The sequence below is a fragment of the Salarias fasciatus genome, chromosome 14, assembly GCF_902148845.1.
Source record: "Salarias fasciatus chromosome 14, fSalaFa1.1, whole genome shotgun sequence".
Classification (NCBI taxonomy): Eukaryota; Metazoa; Chordata; class Actinopteri; order Blenniiformes; family Blenniidae; genus Salarias; species Salarias fasciatus.
In genome coordinates, this window is record NC_043758.1 from 35,348,228 (window position 1) to 35,371,584 (window position 23,357).

Genomic DNA, 23,357 nt, shown 5'->3' on the forward strand with positions numbered 1-23,357 from the left:
TGCCTTGTGTGTGTGTTTCCTGCTCAACACATATTTTATGCATTAAAAGACTGTCTCCTCACACACACAGCTGAGCTTGCACACTGCTGTCAGCGCGCGTTGGTGAAAAGAGGAAGAGGCCTTGATGCACGCTCCGGCAGAGTGTCTGTCCTCCCCTTGCCATCTTCAGGAAGCCCTGTCGACAGACTGAGAGAAGCTGTCAGTCTGTCGCAAACTGTTTTGGCAAAGCGGTGTCACCCCGAGAACACAGAGGCGGAGAAGGATCCTTGGAGAATGGTAGGTAAAACTGACGCAATCCCCCGAAAGCTTTGACTTTTCCATCGGAGTGCAGCCGGTTTGATGATCTGTCATTCACACATTCCTGTGCATGTGTGGATTTTTTATTTAACCGTTGCGACTCAAAGCGACCATCCCCCTCGCCGTTTTTACACAGGAAACTACTCTCTTGCATGTTGCTGCAAAACATTTCCTGCCCTCAATATGTCAGAACGCTGCTATGAAAGTTTAATGCATCCATGAAGGGTGAATATAAACATCTACATCTCAACTCTTTACTTTGTCTCTATTTCTGGCCTCCGGTCCAAACCGTCTAATTTCACCGCGGGGACACGTGCACACACGCGAGGTTCGGATTGACGCAGTCTTTTTTGGTGTATTTTTGCAGTCGAGCACTCTGGTCGTGTGTGAAGTAGATGAAAGTCTCAAAGAAAAACTGACAAAGTTTCGATTTCGAAAGGAGACCAACAATGCTGCCATACTGAGTGAGTACACGGGTTTCCCATGATCCTCCAGTTTCACCAGAAAAACAAGTGTCAGCCTTTAATTCAAGCTGTGTAACACTTTGTAGTGAAAATAGACATGGAGAAGCAGCTCGTCATCCTCGAGGAGGAATACGAGGTGGGTTCAAGTTCACTTTGTTTTTTTGTATTTTATTGTGAGAGAAATTTCACTGATGCTCAGTTTTGTCTTTCAGGACATTTCACTGGATGATCTGCGAGAAGAACTTCCAGAGCGGCAGCCTAGATATCCTAAAATCTATAGATTTGAACGTTGTAATATAATGAAAATAGAGTATCGTCCTTAACGGTGCTGCACATTCATCGTCTACAGCTACAAATACGTCCATGATGACGGCAGAGTGTCCTACCCTCTGTGCTTCATCTTCTCCAGTCCAATGGGTGAGCTGCAGCCCAGCAGGCTGCTCTGAGCTTCAGTATGTGTCAGCCTGAGCATTGCTTTGCGATACTGTAACATTTTGGAAATTCATGTCAGCAGCTGTTCAATCAGGTTGGGAAATCCCGGTCTGAATCACTGGCTTGAAGTGATGAGGGTGACCTTTAACCCCACCCCTGAAGACCTGCCAATTTATTTCTGACAGGCTGCAAGCCGGAGCAGCAGATGATGTACGCAGGCAGCAAGAATCGACTGGTCCAAGTGGTCGAGCTCACAAAGGTAGGCAGCAGAATCAAAGCCTAAGAATCAGTAGATTTGTGTAAATTAACATAAATCATAACCATTCATGGTCTGACTGTTAAATCTGGCTTTATAAAAACACCACATTGTGTGAGCATTAAGATGTTTTCCTTCAGACACTTTCTGCTTTCTCATCAGGTTTTTGAAACAAGAAACACCGACGATCTGAATGAAGAGTGGCTGAAGAAGCAGCTGGCATTCTTCCGCTGAACATCAACACGCTGAGTCGCAGTACTATTCAATTTGGATATGGAGAAATGCAAACTGGGTTTAGTTTCCTGTTGCTTGCCACTATGTTTCCATCAACCACTGAAGTATCATTACATTTTAAAAACAATTCTGTGGATCTTCTGAAACCAATAAAGAAAAACTCAACCTCTGAATTTGTTATAAAATGTCACCTTTAATTTATTACCATTTTCCATTTCAGAAGTTAATCAAAGGCTGAAAGAGCAAAAACATATTTTACATGATCCTGTCCTGAATATGTGGGACAGGACTGAAGGTTGCAGGAGCGACGGCGACACGACACACTGCAGCTCCGCATGAGCCAGTATCAGCTCCAACGACAGCCGACTGTTCCACGACTGGAGCCGAGCGCACAGACGAGGCGCCGTGGCGGCGTTGGGACGGTGGATCTTATTCGCTGTCGCTGGCGTCGCTGGAGTCCGAGGCCCTGTCGCTGCCGCTGCCGCTCTGAGCTCGGGTCTCCGAGCGCTCGCTGCTGCGGTCGCTGTGGGCCGGGGAGGCGCTGCGGCTCCTGCTGCCGCGTCTGTTCCCGCCGTCGTCCTCGCTGTCGCTGCCCTCGTCCCCGCTGCTCCGGGCGGAGTTCTTGGGCTCGTTGTCGTCGCTGTCGTCGTCGCTGCCGAAGATCTCCTCCTCGTCCCGCATCTCCCTGGTCCTCTCCTCGCCGCTCTCGCTCCCGCTGCCGCTGGCCTTCCTCCTCCTCTTCCCTCTCTCCTCATCCTCGTCGTCGTCGTCTCCTCTTTGCTCGCGGTCCTCGTCTTCCCTGTCGGATTCGCTGCCGGAGTTCTCCGCCTCGCTCCCGCTGCCTTTCTCTTTCTCATCACCTGCAGGGTGCGAACATCACACAGCGCTCGCTCAAAGACTCCGCCGACACGCTGAACACCGCTCTGATGCAGCAGGCTGCACGGCAGGGAGCAGTTTAATGATGAAGACTGTCTGGAAGCTGAATGAAAGAAAGCTCACCTGAATCCTGCATGTCTTTATCCATGTCCATGTCTTCCTCCTCGTCCTCTGGCTCATGGTTCTCCAGCTGAGCTTTGCGAGCCTCCTGCAGTCACAACGAGGGCGACGATCAACATGAATACTGAGCCACGCGGGAAGCATCAATAAATTTTAACTCAATAGATCAGTGGATCAAGACAATAAATATCAGGACTGTTTTTATTGAAAATATTTGAATATAGTGTTGCAGGCACTTTAGGTAAAGGATAAAGGTCTGTAACTTAGAGCTTTTACCAGACTCTTTAGCATTCCTGACATATTCCTGACTTGAGATTCTATGATATAAGTCTCACTGCTCAGTCGTTCTATTTCCTATCTTTGATAAACAGGGAAGACACTGTGTGTATGTTCAGGTGAATATTAGGGATAGACTGATATGGATTTTTTAGGGCCGATGCTGATTTTTTTCCCCATCACCTTTTAGCCAATGGCCGAATACGGACTGCTGATTTTCTTGAGTTGAAACTTGGGCTCAATCCTGCTTTTGCTTCCTCAATTTACATCCAAAAATGACACGATAACAAATATTACAGGTCTCAAGCTTTAAATAAATATTTGTTAAACAATAAAAAAATCATAACAGATTTGTTCAACTTTACACAACATACTTTAAAATGAACAAAAAGTGTTTGGTGTTTTTAATTACTTATAGGCATTACTTGAGTAATTAAAAGCACCATAATGCCTATAATGCATATAAAATAAAATGAAAGAAAACGAATCATTAAGCATCATTAAGAATAATTACATACATTTTAAAGTGTAATTACATACGTGTTACAGCGTAATTACATACGTTTAAGTGTAATGACATGTGTGTTAGTGTAATTACATGCGTTTTAGAGCGTAATAAGATGCGTGTTATACGGCGTAATTATATGCGCGTTACAATACAATTACGTGTGTTACAGCATGACATGCATGTTAGTGCAGTTAAATGTGTGTTATTGTACATACATGCGTGTTGCAGTGTAATTATGTGTTTTAAAGTGTAATTAGATGCATGTAACAGCGTAATTACATGCATTTAAGTGTAATGACATGCGTGTTAGTGTAATTATATGCGTTTTAGAGCATAATTACATGGTGTTACAGCGTAATTACATGCGCGGTACGGTTTAATTACACGCGCATTACAGTGTAAGTTTGTGTGTTACAGCGTAATGATATGCCTTTTAAGGTGTAATTACATGCGCGTTATTTTTATTACATTGTTTTAAAGTATAATTAATGCCTGTAACAGCGTAATTATATGCATTTTAATTATATGTGTGTTACAGCGTAATGACATGCGCATTACAGTGTAATTTTATGCGCGTTAGTATGCATGCAATTTACAGTGTAATTAGATGTGTGTAACAGAGTAAATTACATGCGCATTACAGAATAATTACATGCATTTTAAAGTGTAAATACATCCGTGTTACAGCATAATTATATGTATTTTAAAGTGTAATGACATGAGCGTTGCAGTGTAGTTGTGTGTTGTTGGAAATACATGTGCGTTGCAGTGTAATTACATGCGTTTTAGCGTGTAATTACATCCACGTTAGTGTAATTTTATGTGCGTTACAGCGTAATGACATGCAAGTCTAATTATATGCGCGTTACAGTTTAATTACATGCGTTTTTAAATGTGTGCGCGCATATCGGCCGATGCAGAAACAAGTAAAAACTCAAATATCGTCCCGATATATCGGCCGGCCGAAGTATCAGTCGATCCTTAGTGAATATGAGGAATTTTGTAAGACCACTTAGATATCATGTGTCTAATGAGAATTTCAGTCCTACTAGAGTGTGGATTTACTGCTTCAAACAGAATTAGACTCACCTGAGCTTCGAGCTCCTTCTCATTCATGTCTCGGTGCTTACACACCAGCACAGCGTTCGTGGTGGACTGTGTTCCAGCTTTGGCTCTCCTCTTGCTCAAACGCACTCTGCAGGTCACAGTTAACACGGTCAGACCAAAATCGTTACACACACCTCAAACTGAAGGACTCAACGTCACAGCCGTCGTGTATATCAACAATCAGCAAGTTATCCTGGACTGTATCAAACATCTCGTAAAGCGGTCAAACAGTTCTCCACCTGGTCTCCAGCTCGTTGTAGTAAACACCGTCTCCATCTCTGAAGATGAAGAAGTAGTTCTCCTCGTAACCCTTGCTGGCTTTGTTCTTCACGTTCCAGTTGTACTCCCTCGCTATCTTGTAATCGTAGCTGAAACAGAAGAATAAAACACAACCGTACTTACAAAACAATGCAATACATTTAAACATGCATTTTTCCCCCCATTTGACTTTATTTTCTACTTACAGATCCTCTGGCATATAATCCATTCCCTCTTCAAAATCTCTCTTGCGTTTGCGAAGCGTGTCTTCATTGGGCAGGAAGTAGGCCACAAACTGATTTCCTTCCTCATCCATCATACCTCTAAATCACACAGACACAATGATCGTGTTAACAATAAAGAGTATTTCTGCTGCAGTGCTTCAGAGACTGTTTTAGTTTATACCTGATCATGGCCTGAGACATCATCTCCACTCCTGCAGGTCCTGATATGTCCTTCGGCGCAGGATCAGAGTCAAATATGACCTGAGCGCATGGGTTGATCCACATCTAGAAAAAAGAAGACAAAACATAATCAGTGATTATGTCTGGCTGCTGTTATAGCATGAAGTGTTTGATGTTATTTCCCCTTGCTTGCACTGAATTTGAAATCATCCACAGAAAACGCAATAAAAAGGTGAAGGAGTCGAGACTGACCTTGAAGTCAGGGAACACAGGCAGGATCTCCACGGGGGTGACTCTGGGTTTACTGTAGTGCTGTGCAATCTGGAGACAGAGAACAGCCTCAAGACAAGCCTTTATCATCCGATCTCACACTTGGACCATTTCATTGAAATGACCGTGCAGATAAAATGCTCACTCACAGATTTCTGTGCATCCTCGAACGTCTTCTCGATAGCAGAAATCTGGCTGTCTCTGTCCTTGTAGATCTCCTCCTCCGTAAACTGCTGTTTGACTGACACTCCAATCCTGCAGATATCACACACACGTGATGTTCACACAAACGTTCACATACACAACATTTCAGTCTAAATGTGTCTGTGTATGATACTTACTTGACTTCCACTTTCTCGTTGGAGACGCCGTATCTGTTGAACTCTGTGGAGATGTACTCTGTTTTCCTCATCCATGGCACCACCTTGGCGTGCTGCTGGGACCTGACAGAGGAGAAGAAAATGTGCACGGTGGTACAGTGGTTCGCACTTTCCCCTGAAAAAACCGCCTGATTTGCAGCTCTACCTCTTCGAACTGGACGGAGCCTGAATGTCTTCTTCCAACAGCTTTTCATCGGCGGGGTCCAGCAGGACTGGAGGTTTGAACAGCTGGGTGAGTGCACTCAGTCATTTAACGTGTATATGAAGTCTCTGAGGCGGTGGAGACTCACTGCTGGGGTCGATGCGGTAGGTGTCTGGGTTGATGAGGTCGATGGTGACGCCGAGGTCCGGTTCAGTGAGCAGCTCGTGCTTGTGCTGCTTCTCCAGAGAGGTGGCTTTATACTGCACGAACCTGCCACGGCAGACAGAACACGACGGGCACCCTGGGTTAAACATGTTCACTTACAGGACAGCGAGTGGAAGAAATGGCTGACGGGAATACTTCACCTGTGCTGATCGAATGGGTATGTGATGAACTTGGGATCGAACGGGATGTCAGGCAAGCTGTTGCAGTACTTCACTCGACAAACCACTCCGGACCTGTCAAAGGCACGAAAGTAAAGAGAAAACTGAGGCCTTCATTCCCATTCAGCTTATTAACCCTTCAGATGACTGAATGACAGTAAACAGAAAACAGTGTTAACCGCTCACCTCTCTGGGACCGTTCTGTGAGACGACGGCCGACTGGAAGAGAAAACAGCCATCCGTCAAATTTATTATCATCTCTCATTAACTCCCGCTCGACTGTGACATGTAAACATTTCAGTGGAAAGCAATTAACACACAACTGCTCCTTAACATTTATCATGCTGAAATGAACAATTATGTCTATTTAATGATCCCAGGAATCAGTAGACAAAACAGGCATTTCCATAAAACACAGCTCAGTGAAGAATCACACATTTGTGCGCATCACTTTTAATCTCCATTCCCTCCATTAACAATCTCTGCTAACTGGCAATTTAACCTTTAAATTAAGAAATGCATACTTGTGCTTTGCTGCAATAAAACCTGAAATAAAAATGAAACCCACATGGTCTTAATGGTTTCCAAAACACAATGAAAGCACAGTAAAAGAGCAATTAATAAAACCAGTCTTGTTGTTATAAAAACAATCCTGCACACCTTCAACCAAGAAAGACCGTTTTTAGTTACCTGTTCTTCACATTTTTAAAAGGAACTATTCTAAGAACTAGATTTAACTTAACTTTACCGAATAACAGCTATACAAATGACCTGTTCACAAAAACGGGAGAGACGAGCAAAATATGTTGTTTTGAGAGCATTTAGATGTTAAACATGTTAAGCACGGATGTCAGTTTTCTTTTGGATTTAGATGGATTTTGTACAGGGTAACAAAAAGTTGTTTAAATTAGAAGAAGAAAGACTGCAATAAAATGTATGGTGAAATTGATCAACTTTGAAAAACCAGGCATGAGGTTGTCCCAAGATGAAATGAAAGGTTTGGAGGAATGATCGGACTGCGAGACAACAGTGACAGCTGCAAGTGCACAGCTGAGACAGCAAGATGCTGCAGTGAACTCCAGCAGGGTTTTTACCAGGTGACCAACAGAAACCTGCAGAGGCTGACTGTGGCAGAGGACAGTTTTCTTTTTATGTAAAACCCTTTGCGTTTATTTCCCTGATCCATCCTTACTATGATCTAACAGGGCTGTATGTGGCCCATGAACTAAAATGAGTCCGACAACCCCGATCAAGACTCTTGTCACTCACAAACGGAGCCCTGTATCCTGTCACATCACCACATATCTCTATTTGTTAGAGTGGGCAGGTTTTGATTTTTTTTAAGCAGTCAGCAGTTAAAATATTCACTCTGTCCAGAAAGGCAGATTTAATTTTATCTGCAGGTTCAGCCTTTTATCTTGCAGGAAGAAAAATAGACGGTTGAGTGTTGGCAAAAAGTGCAGAGAGACTGCTGGCGCAGCCCTTCATCATCTCACTGACCAACAAACGAAAAGGTCAGCGAATAAGGTCAGATCCACTCCGCCATCAAGTCCTGTTGTTGCTGTCATGATATTCTGGTTTCTTTTCAGAGAAGCTGACGACTTATTAACAATTTGGATTTCTCCCTTCGGTCTTGTATAAAAGTTCCACTTGCACACTCTTTGCAAATTTGCAATTGTAGCCTGTGGCAGAACATCTGCTCCTGTCGATGTTCACCAGGCTGACTGTATCGCTTCAGTGGCAAGTTACTAAAACTACTGTCACAGCGAGTGTGGCACCTCAGCCTGCTGGTTTTATTTACAACACTTCACCATGTCAGGAGGGCCACAGGTGGATGTGCCAACTGCTGGCAGGTTGTGACAGACTGTCAGGGCTACTTGGACAGTCTCATTTGTGGCTGGGTTTTTTTTTTTTTTTTGTACTTTTGCTGTGAAGAGCAAGTTTGTATGGAGTCGAATCCTGGACCTGGAGACTGGTTCAGTCTTTGCCTGATGCATTTGGTTATGAAGACTTTAAGTCCCTGGGCTCCCAATAGATGGGTGAACTCACTGAGTACAGCAATGAAGGTGGGAAGGACAAAATGCAGCTTTGGAGAAGGATTTTTGACAGAAAGGTGCTGGGTCAGATTGACTGAAGGACACAAAGGGAAGGGATGCTGGTGAAACAGTAACAGAGGCAAATGCAAATTGTGGCTGTGGCAACTTGCCAACTCAGCGTGGCAACTTCCGGCAACTTGTCACTTCACTGCAGCAGTTTGTGGCAACTGACACAGATCTGTGGTGGTGTTTTCAGATCCACTACAGCAACAACCGTGGGTTTTATACACTAAACACGGATTTTACCGACCTGCCACGGCAACTACACAGGCTATACTGACTGGAGGTTGTTATATGACCGTTTTTAACCTAAAAAAAAAAAACACATTTAACTAGTGACACCGTGTATTAAAGAACGTACTACAGAGTGCTGTGTGTGTGTGTGTGCCTCTTTCGTAAGTGCCGCAGCCACAATTTGCACTTGCTGTCACTCCGAAATAAATGGCAAAAGGAAATATCCAGCAGTGCTTTGATCCAAAAAAGATATTCAAATTGACTTCTTATGTCAACCATCAAAGAAAGATCAGACAGCTGACCACTGTGGAAAATGAATCGTTTGCCAAAATTCTGCTCGTGACGGCGAGGACAGGCAGGGGAGCAGGTCGATGGCTACACATTCATCAGAATAAGGTGTGTTGGAGCAGCGACACACTAATCCCCACATGTACAGGAGGGAATGGGAGCTGGGTTTAGACCGTTGTGAGACAGGTTAGTTTTACCCTACTGATGATGTGTTGCTACATTATCAATCCTTTTGTTATAACAATGAAGATTGGTAATGTGGAATTACAGTAGCATGAAAGCAACAACAAAAACATCCTTCATAACTATGGTATGTAGATGAAAACAGTTTGCACAGCTTCCTCCCCACAGACTAATACTTAACATAACCAACGTTTCATTGAATATTTGTAGATTGGCTGTTTTGGGTCTTTTTATTTTTTTAACTTTCAGCAGTGGTATCCAATGAATTTCCCCCTTCTCCTGTTGTCATAGATCATTAGAACTTTCATTTGTGTCCAATTCATGTGTTGTCCTTATGCTTTTAGGTGTCTGCATTCATCTACGACTGACATATCTTCTTAATGTAACCTGGAACACATTAAATTGCGGGCAGGTTTTGGGCTGCAAGCCTTATGTTTGACACACCTGCATTACACATTTCTGTGATTCCAAATTATAAATGAGGTTGGTTGAAAATGTTAGATTGTCCCATAATTTCCTGTTACTATACATGTGACTATTGTAAAAAATGAAAAATTGGATATGGGTACAGGCAACGATCATGTGAGTCAGTAACAAAACAGCACCTTGCTGCATACGCTCAGACAGTATGATGCAACTAAAACTGGATTATCAAACCACATCTTACTGAAATGTTTTGGTTATCTGACCAGAATAATATACTTTGTGCTGCCAACTTGCACTAGATGAACAAATTATGCCACAAGAGCCAGTTTATTAAAGCGACGTAAACTAGCCTGCGTGCTAACTATCTTAGCCACCAGGTTAACGTGAGCTCACGTCACGTTGACTTTTGATGTTTCTAAAGGTCTTCTTTATCTAACTAAATAGCTTACGAAAATGCATTAAAATGTCGGTGTGAAATCCACCTTCACACGGCGGACTCCGTGCAGACAGACCGCGAAAAGCTGCATATTTACACCTACCTGTGTCCTTCTTCTCGTTGAGCCTGTGTCTGAATTGTTGGAGCCATGTTTCATAAGCTCACAATTATGAATAGAATTGTTGTTTTATTTTTGTTGCAAAAGTATTAAACTAAGCCTCGGCGTTGAGATCAGTAGTTCTCCTTCACATTAACACAAAAAAATGTAATTTGCGGAAGAGGCGGGAGTTAATCCGGAGGTACATAACCCTTTGACCGCGCCCCCTGCCGGTTCGGAGGGAGACAGCGTGAGAGCCACTGCAGGATGCTGCAACTTTTTGAAAACCAAGTACAAGACGTGCACTTAACTTTACTGGTACAACAAATGGTCAAACTAGTTGAATGACTAAGACGGTAAGGAATAATACATATTTTTAAAACTGCACATTCTATTTAAAAAATGGGGGGAAATAGTAGAACAAAACTGGAGCTCCTATTAATGTACTTCATACAGAGCAAAAAGAAAATGCTTTTTTGGTACAAAAGTTGAAAATGATAAGACAAGGCAAATAAAATTGAAGGTATTTCAAATTCTATGTCTAAATTGCTTGAAAAAAAAAACCAACCAGAAATTGTAATTTGTGATTGCATTGAAAATGTTTAAATATTTGTACCTTTGCAAAAAATAATTGTGTCAACTGTACACTATACAGATTTTACCAAAGTGTTCCACTGTATTGTTACAGAAAACAGTTATTTGATTCAGCTTTATGCACTTCACACACTGAAATTACAATGATGACGTTTTCCAAATGTTTAACTTAGAACTCATAACTCAAAATGTTTCAGTGAAAAATGGTTCCCAAAAATAAAAGATCCATTTAAAAAAACAAATATTTTTCAGATTTCAAGTCAAACATTGAATCAACATCTCACTAAAAATGGGATTTTTCAATCTTTATGTGACAAATTATTTCAGGAATTTGAAAGAATTGTGCAGTTTCCTCTGTTTAGTGTTGTTGTATGATTTGGATGTAATTAACATTAGAAATGAAGCAAACTTATTTTTTTAAGCTTTATGTAAGGAAAATAACAAACAGCACTGTCCCACAGACAAAATCATAAACAATGTGTTGTTGTTCAACAGCAAACTTTTTAATCGACATCCAGCAGAAGGGAACAGAAATATGTCCAGACCATCAATAATCTCACAGGCTTGCAAAAGTAATGCTTCTTAAAAATATACTTTCCCTTTTTCATTTATTTTACTGGACGTAACAGTGAAGTGTTAATTAAAGCATCATGCAGTCAACTTGAAAGGACAAAAGAACCACTTTGTTAAAAAGCACTGCAGACTTTCAGTTATACGTATTTTCCTCAAATTACTGGGACATCCACCTCATCAGGCTAGAAAGACTTTTTACAGCTTTACACTGTCTTCACCGTTTAAAAAAAGGTCAAACCTTTCCATGACGCACCTTTCTGACAGAAAATGCACACGCTGACCACCGACTGAGGTGGTAAAAGGCTGTTAGATATGTGAGTGAAGTAAAGGCATTTTTCCAGAGTTAAACACGTTTCCGGTTCATTTACAGTCCAAACTGATTCTTCTGGCAAAAACAAAAAAAAACCAAAAAACAACAGCTTCATCATCTGTTAATTTTATGGACATTCATCGAGCGTCACAGATTTACTGCAATCTGATCTTTAAAAACACAAATGAAGCTTCGGATGACAACAAATGTAGTTGCATAGGATGTGAAACAGTGCAAGTATCCAACTCCAGCAAAGAGAGAGAGGAAAAACATGATTTGAACTCATCGTTTCTTACATTCATCCTGTTCCACCACACACCGAAAATTCGAAATGTTGCAGCAGTAGCAACCGACGCACACAAGACTGAAGGCCTCCCTCAACATCACTGCACCTTCTCTTGCGCCGCGCTCCTCCTCCTCCTCTGATTAAAAGTGGGACCGTGCATAGCAGTGTATGAGAGGCAAAGACAAAAAAATCGAGACAAAACAGCAACTGCCTTTTATCATTTGTTCTTCAGACGGATGACTGCAGCAGCCCTCCCTCCTCTGAGAGTCATTTCACAGCACATCGTGAGCTTGTCCCGTCTCAGGTCTGCGTCCGGGTCCGCGTCTCCACTCGGGTGTCGACTCTGAGGAGAGAAACCAGCCAAGTTAGACCGAGTGCTCAGCTCCGGTCTGAAAAAGAAAAATATCGACGGACAGCACACCTGCTCAGCATGTAGATCATCTGTCCAGGATCATCTGCAAGGACCCTGCAACAACAACTCCAATCAACATCGGGCTGCACAGTGGTGTAGTGGTCAGTATTACTGCCTCACAGCGAGATGGTCCCCAGCTTGAGCTCTCTCTCCATTTCTTACCCATCTCCCCAGTGGTAAAAGGCCAGGTCCTGGTAGAACAAGGAGAGGAACAGCCACACACTTATCGTCTCCACCCAGAAGATCACGAACAGGAACCATAACGATGACAGCAGGACTTCACACAACATCCTGGAGGTCTGAGGCAGAAGCAGAAACACATAAACACACATGCACATGCACACAAAGAAATATGACTTTACACGCTGAGTTCCGAGAATTCACAGGCACTCGGCTTTTTAGAGCAATGCTCCATTTTAATGAAGCCTCAATGACAGTGAAGTTCAGCGAAACATTTCAAGGTCGGTAATGCTAAAGTACGAAAATTGATGATGCAAAAGCACTTCGGTCACTAGAGAAAACACGAAAACACAAAAGTAACATTTAACTCTCTTAAAAACTAATTCACCCATCGGTCCTGACAAACAGATCTCCTTCAGAGTCCTCCTGATGTTGCTCCTTTATTTCTTTGAGTTTTAAATGGTGCCTTCTTAGGTGATATTTATTATCATCTTTGCTTCGTTCAGGTCATGAAAACTTGACTCACCACTTGGAAAATTACTTCATATGATGTTTTTTTCCTTTTCTAAAAGTATACAAGTATTTTTATATAATGTTACCACAGGAAGCTTAAACAGTGTTTTCTTCTTTCCTAGTGAAAAAAGCTCTTTTTAATAGACTTAATGCATGTTGTTGGGCTGCTTATGCTTCATGCACTCACAGCTTCTGATGCCTTCAGGTGTTTGTTTCTAGCTGATTGAACAGTGAACACAGCTCAAATCTACTGTTTGGACAAGAAGCCACATTCAGCTTTGCTGCTGCTGTCAGTCAATACTCATCACACACTGGAAATACCACAGATAGAAAATACATTATCAAAAACAAAAACAAAAACAAAGAGTCCATTTTGTAGCGTTGTAGTTAACATAATGACACTTTAAAAAATAAGGGAAAATACAATTTCACCCCCAGTTTTACAGAAATTTGGTGAGAATACGTCATATTAGTGCTATGGATTATAAAAGTAAAGGTGATTTTTTTTTTTTTCAGTTTTACATTTTCTGAGTTATATATGAATAGAAGGTCACAATATAATATGGAAAATTAAAAATGAATAAATAACCCATCCTTCAACATATCAATTGTGTTCAAATGTGACATTTGTAAGTATTTCGGAACTATAAGGGACAAATTCGAAACAAAACAACAACAGCACAAAATAAACAGGTTTGAGTAAAAGTCACTGACATAGCGAATAGTTGAAACCAGGTTTAATTATTTAACTCTGATTTCAAGGAAATTGAGTCTAATCTCAGCAAGACTGATCCTGAGAAAAGTCATAAAAACGCCACTGAAATCGGACTTATTTAACTGCTTGATAGTTGATTAACATATTAAATACTCTTGTTACAGGGATAACTTTATAACCTTTTTGGGACGACAACGATGCAGCTAACAGGTTAGCTTGGCAGCTAAGTAGCCGTGCTAACCAGCTAGCTTGCCACTTTAAAAGCTCACAAAATCAGTTAATCTTTCTGCTTTTGCTGTAGTTATACGAGTACAGATACTTAATTGTTGTTAAAGCATTGAAAAGGTGAAATGTCATACTCATAGCTAGTTTATCCACACGACATGACCTCCGTGCAGCCGCGGCTGACGCTACCTGTGTGACTGGAGCTAGCAGCTAGCGGCGCTCGCCGAGTGTTTGTACTCACTCAAACAGACGACATGTCTTCGTCCAGCTCTCCAAAACATCCACCTCTGTTTACAATGCTCGTCAGATTTCACGTTGTCTGCATTTCCGCTACGATTACTGACCCAAACTGACACCCAAAGCCTTGGCCCGCGGACCCGCGGAGGGTCCCGTCGGACTCGAACCAGCGTCCGCTGCACTGACTTTATTCAATCTGTATCATTGTCCTCATATGTCCATTGCACTTTGGATAAATTAACTTTTTTATATTTCATTTCCTTTATCTATTTTTTTCATTGTTTATACTGTAGGAGGCGAGCCTGACAGCATTTCCCTCTGTCCTATATTTACAGCAGGACTGACAGTAAAGATCACACTAACTTTGATTTTTCAGCCACAGAGTCTTCACACACTGAGTTTATGCATTAGTAAACTTTATTCGGCTCCATTCCTACCTAATCTTCAAAGATGTTGACTGAACTTGAACTGGATTTATTGGTCTCTAGCAGGGTTGTCGGTGACACTCTCTACTTACTATTAACAGCTGTCAGGATCTAGATGGAATTGAAAACACATCTAATATGCCTTTTTAAATATTTGGGAAATGTAATCTATGTTCTGCATCTGCACAACAGCCTCTTCACAATTTAAATTAATCAAGATGAAATCAGCTCCTATAAAGTTTCTACTTAATTAATTTGTAAAACAATAACACAAAGTTAAACATATTAGTAGTAGTTACTTTGCAATACTTGACAGTGTCTAGTCTAGTTCTCTGTTATTTAAACTTAAATGTAGTCACAATAAAGTCCTTCATTATTACAGTTTTTTTTAACACCAACAACATTTCAACATAGTACCAGACTATAAGCCTAAGACATAAACACAATCAATAAACACAGAACAACAAAACAACAACAACAATGAGAAAATCAAAATTTATTTGTCTTTTTTCCATATTAAAAAAAAAAAATGATTGGGAGGAAGTGGAAACTTATCTCATCCCTCCCCTTCACTTTATCTGAGTGACCAACTTAAAATTCCTGCTTACAAATAATTTTAATGATAACGCCAGTAATAATGACAGCAGAACATCAATAATATAATGGAACGGTTATAATGGAAGGATATTAACAAAAGAAAACCAATAAGTAAAAAAGTAAATACATGGCTCAACAAGGAAATAAGGAAAAGCAAAATGAGCTTTCATTGATACGTATGTGTTTGTATAGTTGTATCTTTTAAATGTGATCTCTCATAGCTTGTAAGTTTCACCCCATAAACAGATACACAGAAGCTTTCCCTTGTAGTGCTCACTTTTATGTTTTCAAAATAAAACAGTCCTCTTAAATTATATTTTCCTTCTCTTGGTTTATTAAACATGCCCTGAATAGTTCCTGGTAGTTGATTATTTATTGCTTTAAACATGGTTTGTGCTGTTCGACACTCTATTTGATCATGAAACTTTAACACTCTTGACTGCAGAAAAAGTGAATGTGTGTGATTCTGATAGGCCACTCTGTTTATGACCCCTAACTGCTCTTTTTTTTAAGTGTGAGAGTGTAGAGAAATCTTGTAACTGTTACCCCAAACCTCAGCACAATATAGTAAATAGGTTAATTCATTTATTTCTGAGTTAACCTGTTGGACCACTTCATTCAGATCATGACTTCAACAAAATATATTTGTATCATCTGCAAACAAATCAGGCTTTGAAACATTTGAAACATTACACATATCATTAATATTTAAAATGAATTGTTTGGGACCCAACACTGACCTCTGGGGGACTCCACAAACAGTGTCCAGACATGATGAGCAGCTGTCTTCTACTTGGACATATTGCTTTCTTTTACTCAAATATCTGCTAATCCAGTCCTATTTACATTTAAAACTGTAAATAGTAAAACTGTAATCTAGGAGAGTGGTGAAGTAACAACTGAGAACTACAAGTAAAGCATGTAAGTCCACTGCTCTTTAAAGTTGGAACTCGTAACCAAGACTGTAGTCAAGTTTTCATTGAATTACTTGAAAACCAGCAATGGCCTTTTGTAAAGTCCTTATCGCTGAACTTACTGTGTCCAATTCTGATAAGTTTTCAAGGTTAATTGGTGATTCTAAATTGCACATGTAGGTGAATGTCAGATTGATCTGCTGAAGTTGCATTCTGCATTGCTCAATGACAAATGACACAGTTGCCAAACATCAGGTCTCAGAGCATCACATGCGAATCCTTTATGAAAGTTGATTGAGAGTATATTTCTGGATGGAGTGTGAGACAGTGGACTTTTGCATGCATTTTTTGCTGAAATAGCCCAGTTGGGAGAGCGTGACACTGAAGATCTAAAGATCCAGGGTTTCTGCCGTCTGCCGCTGCTGCTTTCACAGTGCGATGATATTGGCCTCAAAGCTCTTTGTGGATAAAATAAATAATTCACGGCAATCACAGAAACAATTGCTATTGGCAAATATTGTAATAAGACATGACGAAAGAAGTGAATCTCTTAATAGAGATAAATACATGGTGTTACTAACTCTGCTGTCAAGTTAAGATGCTGACATGTGACAGCACCTTGAATCAGCCACTTTTTTTATGGGGACATTAGGATTCAAAACGACCTCATAAAAGCTGCTGCTGACGTGTTAAATGATGCCACCAAGTTGCATTATTTTCTAAGCTGACCAGCAATGACTTTTGGTAAAGCCCCAGTCTTCTTACTTACTGTGAATAATTTGGACAAGTATTTGAGGTTAATTGGTGATTCTCAATTGCACATGTGTGTTAAGGTGAGACTGATCTGATGAAGTTGTATTCTGTGTTGTCTCTGTGAACGGGCACAACTGGATTCTGAAAGACATGAATGCCACTCAGGGTTCGGACGAAAACACCACCCCCTTCTGCCGAAACCCGGGATTGAACCAGGGACCTTTAGATTTTCAGTCTAACGCTCTCCCAGCTGAGCTATTTCGGCACAGTGAACAGTAAACAGTCCACTGTTTCACATTACGTCTAAAAGTATACTCTCAGTCAACTTGTTTGGCAACTGTGTCATTTGTCAATGAACAATGCAGAATGAAACTTCAGCGGATAAGTGTGACATTCACCTACATGTGCAATTTAGAATTCAATTCAATTAAGCTTTATTTATGAATTGCCAATTGAAACATGGTCGTTTCTAGACACTTTTACAGAGAAACCCAACAGATCCACATGAGTAAGCATAAGCGACTGTGGAAAGGAAAAACTCCCTTTTATCAGGAAGAAACCTTTGCAGAACCAGGCTCAGAGGTGGCGGCTTTCTGCTGTTCCGGATGGGGTGAGGGGACAGAAGGAGAAGGAGAGAGGACAGACAGTTTCTTGTATCTACATACAGTTCATATATAAACACAGGGTACAGAGGCTACAAGAGGAACAATCATCAATGGTATGTAGCAATACAATGAAATTACAGTAGCACCATGAAATTGCATTGAAATGAGAGAAGGAGCAGAACTGGGAGCCGGTTCCACAAGGTAGGAGGCCGGGGTTAAGTAAAAGCTTACACCCACTGGGTCCGGGTTCCTCGATTAATCAGTGGAGCAGCTGTTTGGTTTGATGCCCAATTAGAATTACACCCATTGAATCCCGGCTGTCTCAATGGATCAGCCGTGATTGATGTTCTGTCTGCAATTCCTCAAGCACGGCTCTAGTCCACCTAAGAGACAGCCTTTTTGTCCAGGGTTTCGGTGTTCTGACTTTTCGGTCTCCCACAGTGGAAAGAGAGAGAGAGGGGGAGAATCACCAATTAAAGGTGCTTTAGGCAGGATTCGGCATCTCCACCATCTTGCTTAGGTAAACCTTAGGCGATTTGACCCATCTAAGATGGTGATTTGAAACCCAGCACAGCCAATCCTGTCCTGTTTTCTCTGACACCACGCCCTTATGCAAGTTAAGCCCCTCCCACAAGAACGTGTGACGAACGCCCCGCGACCAATCACGGTTAGAGCCTCATGGGCTCTTCTGATTGGTCAAAGATACCTGGAGCTGTCGAGGTTCCTTTTCAGCTCAGAACAGAGACAGATGGAAACACTGCACTACCTCGCGGTAGTGCAATTATGCTACACTCCTAAAGGATTATCAGTGGATACTCTAACATTTAATCCAAAGAAAACACATAAAAATTTGCACTGACTAGCAAAATCCTGCCTACAGCACTTTTAACCTTGAAAACTTATCTGAATTGGCCACAGTAAGTTCGGCGATAAGGACTTTACAAAAGGTCATTGCTGGTAAGCTTAATAAATTCTTTGTGGATACTGTGAAGAAGTTGTCTGGATGTTAGGAATTGGGAACTCTTGTGTGAAAAGCATTAGAAGCACTTGTATGGAGTTCACACTAAGGTTTTTATGTACAATCTAATGTATTTATGATAAAGATTACAGGTCAACCTTAAAGTGACGTTGGTTTTGTTTCAGTATTAATGCCATTTATAGAATGACTTACGAAGTCACTTTTCACTGTGTTTCTCCGCAAGTTGACAATGTCAGAGGACACATAGCTGGACAAACTAAACGATACATTGCCAAATGTCTGGAAGGACTCTTCTCTTCTCAAATGAAACCTGCCTCCCCCGCAGACTGATCAGCAGAAAGATGCTTCCAGAGCACAAAGGTCGAGGGGGGATATTATCCCTCCCACTCTCAAGCACCTCGCCCAGGGACAAATGTATGTCAGGGTGTTTTCACACTTGTCATATTGGACTGATTAAAAATAACCCATTGACAAGTTCAATAGTGAAAGAGTGAATACTGCCATTCTTGAACTGGTTAATGGTGGCTTATACTTGCAGATCTATTGTGCCACCATACATATGCCTTTGTGCCGAAATAACTCAGTTGGGAGAGCGTTAGACTGAAGATCTGAAGGTCCCTGGTCCGATCCTGGGTTTCGGCAGAGTTGAATTTTTAGGCCCAAGGGTATGTCACTGCTTCGTCCTATTCAAGGTCACAGAACAATGAGACAAATCCCACTTCACAACAGGAGTTTTCACCTGAGTGGCTCATCAGCTCATCACAGACCACAGACAGACACACCTATCGGCAATTCATGGTTACTATTTAACCCGAAAGCCATGCCTTTTGAGTTAGGTACTAATGTTGGTTAACTTCTGCTGTTTCATGAGGCACAAACAGATTGTCCATTGGGGTAGACTACATCTTACAATCTGATCCAAAATTATCACCGATCTGTGTGAAGCGAGTCCACTCAGGTTTTTATATGAGACATTTACAATCCGTTTGACCTTACCGTCTGATAATAATGAGGATTTTTGTGCCCATGCAAATGGGGCAGAAATTAAAATGGAGGTCAGGGATTCTGGGTGTCGACAGGAACTGCCAAATGTTCTCAGACAAATATTTATAATCTTTCCTACTTTTCATTGGATGTTTTTTTTTTTTTTCTCATAATTGAAGTGCTTGTGCTGAAACGGCTCATTATTCTACCTGAAGAGATGGCATGAGCGCTGCTTCTGCACATGCACACCACCGTCATGGTAAGTAGTTCGTCTGATCATGCACAAGTAACAAACATGGCAACCTCTGACATTGCATGACTCCCAGCCCATATTCTAGTTTTATAATCTATATTGGTTGTTCCATAGTTGAGTTTCACCCCTAATATCATTGAATTTGTCATCTGTCCATAGGAATGTCATTGACCCCAGTATATTGTTCTCTAATTGTGTGTATGTGTATCTTCAGCGCCACCTGGTGACTTGGCACGTTAACAAGTTTAGTGTTTCTAAATTGGCTGCGTAAACACGTTTCTGGAACTAAAACACAAAAACAATGTGCTGTCACGTGAAACATCCTGTAAATGGGGCCTGCACATGTACTCTGGAACGATTTGGTTGATATTTCTTGTCCTCTTGAGCCAAAATAGCTCAGTTGGGAGAGTGTAAGACCGAAGATCCAATGGTCCCTGGTTCAATCCTGGGTTTTGGCTGATCAGAGTAACTTTTCAACCTAATCCATGGCTAGCGCTCAGCTCTGTTCAGGGTCAAAGGTGGGACAAATCCCACTGAAGTGAAATTGAGGGTAGTGCCATTGTTTACAGCTCATCAGACTGACGCAGGTCAAACACAGAGAGGCTCACACATACGGCAGCATTCTTCTTGAAATAGGCACTAATGTTGGATATATTGATCAGGTAATCATGAAATGTGATAGAATCATGATCATGTAATAGAAATTCATCATCCTGCATTAGGCTTCAGCGATTTCATGATATCCAATAAGGCCTCATTTCTACTTAGCAGTACAGTATGGCAAAGCCTAACCAGACACAAATCTGTTTCCTGTGTCTACTGTAGAGGGTACAGTTAAAATGGAGGGGTTCACATGCTCCCATTCGCAAACCGTGGTTGCGTACATGGGCCTTGAGAGTGGGGGGAAGTGCGGCCGCTTGAGGCCGCCGGCCCAGAATAGACCCCACCGGACTGGAATAGACCGGCCATTCAGGAAACCTCCCGAACCTCCCGATGGCCACCCTGCCCCTGGCTGTGATCCTTCACTCTCTGCTAGCGGCACTGCTCAGGCGTGAAACCGTGAACCTCCGTTCTCTGTGAAACATTTTGGAAACCGTTTTCGTTCAGAATAGCACCGTCTCCTCCTGTCCTGTTCAGACTCCTTGAAGACATCGGAAATGTTGCTGCTGCATGCCCCACTGCCGTAGTACAGTGGCTCTCCCTTCTTGATTCGCGACCCCAAATTTAACATGTATTGGTCTCCATGTTATTAGTGGGCGTCGCTGGTGATCTACTGAGAATGCATGTGCAAAAATGGTGTGAAAGCCCCCCCCCTTAAGGGAAGATTTAGAATAAAAATGAAAAATGAAGGTTGAATCCATTAAGTCAGGCAAATAAACACACTAAAAGTGATTTTTTTTGTTGTTGTTGTTGTTGTCTGTCATTTTGATGGAGAAGGTCGTGACTTTAAATTTTCCTTTTCTGATCTGATTACAATGAAATATAATCTAAAGTGATATAGTTTTGCAGTTTGGTCACTGAACACACCTCCTGTGAAGAGCAGTCTTACAGTTACACTGACAGCTCCATCACACGATGTCTTCTGAGCACAAAATAGAGAGAGTTTACTTTCTGTGTGCGTCAGAATGAGCATAAAGGCGTACTGGAGTGTCCCTCATTTTCTACTCACTCATAATGACAGAAAGTCTCCAGATCTCTCCATCATCCTTCTAAAAATTCAGTCAGTGATGAAAAATATTCAGTTAATGCGACCCCTATTTCTGGCCACATCCACAGCCCTCTGCGTAACACTGCGTCTGTCGTACACCTGCCTGGAGACGTTCTACATTTAAATGCATAAACACTGCACAACAGTTGCAGGTTTGATGAATGAGATTGCAGGTGCTAAGTGATTAAATTACACACTGGACCAGTTTGCATGAGTGTTTTTTTCAGTACGATTGAAAACAATCGTATTAAGTGCATATAGTGTATATATGGACACCATATGAAGCGGATGGCTCAGTCTGTGACAGGAGCTGAAGGCCTCTTTTCCACGTTCCAGGTTCTGATGTTTAGCTTTGTAGTCAGCAGTCTTCAGCCCTTAGCAGATTGTTTTAGAAAATAATCTTAAAAGTTAAAACTTCAAAAATTACAAATACCAGTTTTGAATTATGAATCCGGTTTCTTCATTGTGAGTTCACCAGCGTTCAGTCGTGTAACAGCTGTCAGAAATACATCATGCAGTCGCATGTCACAGATATTATGTATGGAGGGGAAGATGAATTGATTCCACAAACTGCAAATGCGTTTAACGTCGGTTCAACTGAGAGGCGCCAACATGGAGCGTAATCAGCGAGGCTGAAGTTAACTTCCCAATCACAGCTTGCTATTCAGAATTTAAGGGGAAAGATAAGGGAAAAATGTTTTCACATTTGGAGAAGCTATTTCTTCGTTCTCTGCCTACATTTTAACTGTAGTACTCTCTACAGTGGACACAGGCAACAGATTTGTGCCTGGTGATGCTTGTCCATACCGTAGTGCTAAGTAGAAATGAGACATTACCGGAGCTGATGAAATCGCTGAAGCCTAATACAGAATGGTACATTTCTTTACAATGGTCAATACTCGTATATACAAAAGTATACATTTTTCAATAAGCATGCATTTAAGGTTAATCAGCAACTCTGCCTGTAGGTGAGAGCCTCTCCGTGTTTGGCCTGATGGGCTGTTAACCATGCGTACTGCCCTCATGTTGTCATTTCAGTGGGATTTGCCCTTTGACCCTGAACAGGGCAGAGCACTAGCAACAGATTAGGTTTAAAACATCCCCCTGTCTGCCGAAACCCGGGATCGAACCAGGGACCTTTAGATCTTCAGTCTAACGCTCTCCCAACTGAGCTATTTTGGAACAGATACAGTTAAAAATTCAATGGAATAATCGCAGAGTATACTGTATATGCAAGTATACATGTTTGTTGGCCCCTGTTTACAGGACACTTCAAATGACAACACACTGCTTTTGTGTTTTCATTCCAGAAACATTTACACGGCAATGGCAGAAATGCTAAAAACTGGGAACTGGGAACTGTTCCATTGTTCTTTCACAGTAGGAAAGAGACAGTTTCGAGACCTGATGGACCCTGTGACTGCAAACTTCTTATAGCCTGCAAAAACCCGGGATTGAACCAGGGACCTTTAGAACTTCAGTCTAACGCTCCCAAATGAGCTATTTCGGCACAAATTGCTCATAAAATTCAATTTGATTGTGGCTCAGTAGATTTACAAGTACACTATTAAGTAATATTATGCCATATAACGTACTCCGACATACTACATATAACTCCTCCCCCGCCTCCTCTCTGGAGGGCGTCGTGCAGGTTGACAGTTTGAGTTTAAGTGAGTTCAGAGAGTTCAGGTGCTTTGCCATTGTGGCGCGCACGCAGTCAGAAAATATGGATTGCTGCACTGCTTATTTGGCAACCTCAGGAACTCACATACCGGTATGATTGGCTCTGGAACCCAGAAGTGTGACAGTCCAGCCCCGCCCATCGGAGTTATTCTGTCCTGAAACTGAAACTTTTGAAAGAAAAAAAACTTGATCAAGACATTTGTTGATGGAGACAACAGATTACTGAAAGGGAATGTTTCTTCGA

The 23,357-nt window shown here is 41.6% G+C and overlaps 2 protein-coding genes, 1 long non-coding RNA gene and 5 other non-coding genes across 8 annotated transcripts; 3 read left to right on the plus strand and 5 right to left on the minus strand.

The window, feature by feature from the left end:
• The first annotated feature begins 111 nt into the window (after positions 1 to 111).
• On the plus strand, positions 112 to 1,856 carry gmfg (glia maturation factor, gamma). Its single transcript, XM_030107943.1, has 7 exons — positions 112 to 276; positions 665 to 761; positions 848 to 897; positions 974 to 1,023; positions 1,096 to 1,178; positions 1,379 to 1,452; positions 1,612 to 1,856. Exons 1-7 carry the CDS (start codon positions 274 to 276, stop codon positions 1,681 to 1,683), a joined length of 429 nt encoding a protein of 142 aa, XP_029963803.1. The 5' UTR covers positions 112 to 273; the 3' UTR covers positions 1,684 to 1,856.
• Positions 1,857 to 1,862: 6 nt separating this feature from the next.
• paf1 (PAF1 homolog, Paf1/RNA polymerase II complex component) lies at positions 1,863 to 10,332 on the minus strand. Its single transcript, XM_030107942.1, has 14 exons — positions 10,174 to 10,332; positions 6,594 to 6,626; positions 6,390 to 6,482; positions 6,173 to 6,294; positions 6,028 to 6,094; positions 5,844 to 5,945; positions 5,652 to 5,757; positions 5,485 to 5,553; positions 5,234 to 5,337; positions 5,035 to 5,151; positions 4,810 to 4,938; positions 4,553 to 4,658; positions 2,683 to 2,767; positions 1,863 to 2,543 (listed from the first exon to the last, which is right to left on the minus strand). Exons 1-14 carry the CDS (start codon positions 10,218 to 10,220, stop codon positions 2,113 to 2,115), a joined length of 1,611 nt encoding a protein of 536 aa, XP_029963802.1. The 5' UTR covers positions 10,221 to 10,332; the 3' UTR covers positions 1,863 to 2,112.
• Positions 10,333 to 11,345: 1,013 nt separating this feature from the next.
• On the minus strand, positions 11,346 to 14,383 carry LOC115400220 (uncharacterized). The gene is made up of 4 exons (XR_003932783.1): positions 14,217 to 14,383; positions 12,505 to 12,641; positions 12,352 to 12,396; positions 11,346 to 12,273 (listed from the first exon to the last, which is right to left on the minus strand). It is a non-coding gene; the product is annotated as an uncharacterized LOC115400220 (long non-coding RNA).
• A 2,710-nt stretch (positions 14,384 to 17,093) lies between these two features.
• trnaf-gaa (transfer RNA phenylalanine (anticodon GAA)) lies at positions 17,094 to 17,166 on the minus strand. The gene has a single exon. It is a non-coding gene; the product is annotated as a tRNA-Phe (tRNA).
• Positions 17,167 to 19,054: 1,888 nt separating this feature from the next.
• On the plus strand, positions 19,055 to 19,127 carry trnaf-gaa (transfer RNA phenylalanine (anticodon GAA)). Its single transcript has one exon. It is a non-coding gene; the product is annotated as a tRNA-Phe (tRNA).
• A 980-nt stretch (positions 19,128 to 20,107) lies between these two features.
• trnaf-gaa (transfer RNA phenylalanine (anticodon GAA)) lies at positions 20,108 to 20,180 on the plus strand. Its single transcript has one exon. It is a non-coding gene; the product is annotated as a tRNA-Phe (tRNA).
• Positions 20,181 to 22,539: 2,359 nt separating this feature from the next.
• Positions 22,540 to 22,612, minus strand: trnaf-gaa (transfer RNA phenylalanine (anticodon GAA)). The gene has a single exon. It is a non-coding gene; the product is annotated as a tRNA-Phe (tRNA).
• Positions 22,613 to 22,869: 257 nt separating this feature from the next.
• On the minus strand, positions 22,870 to 22,940 carry trnaf-gaa (transfer RNA phenylalanine (anticodon GAA)). Its single transcript has one exon. It is a non-coding gene; the product is annotated as a tRNA-Phe (tRNA).
• Positions 22,941 to 23,357: the final 417 nt, after the last annotated feature.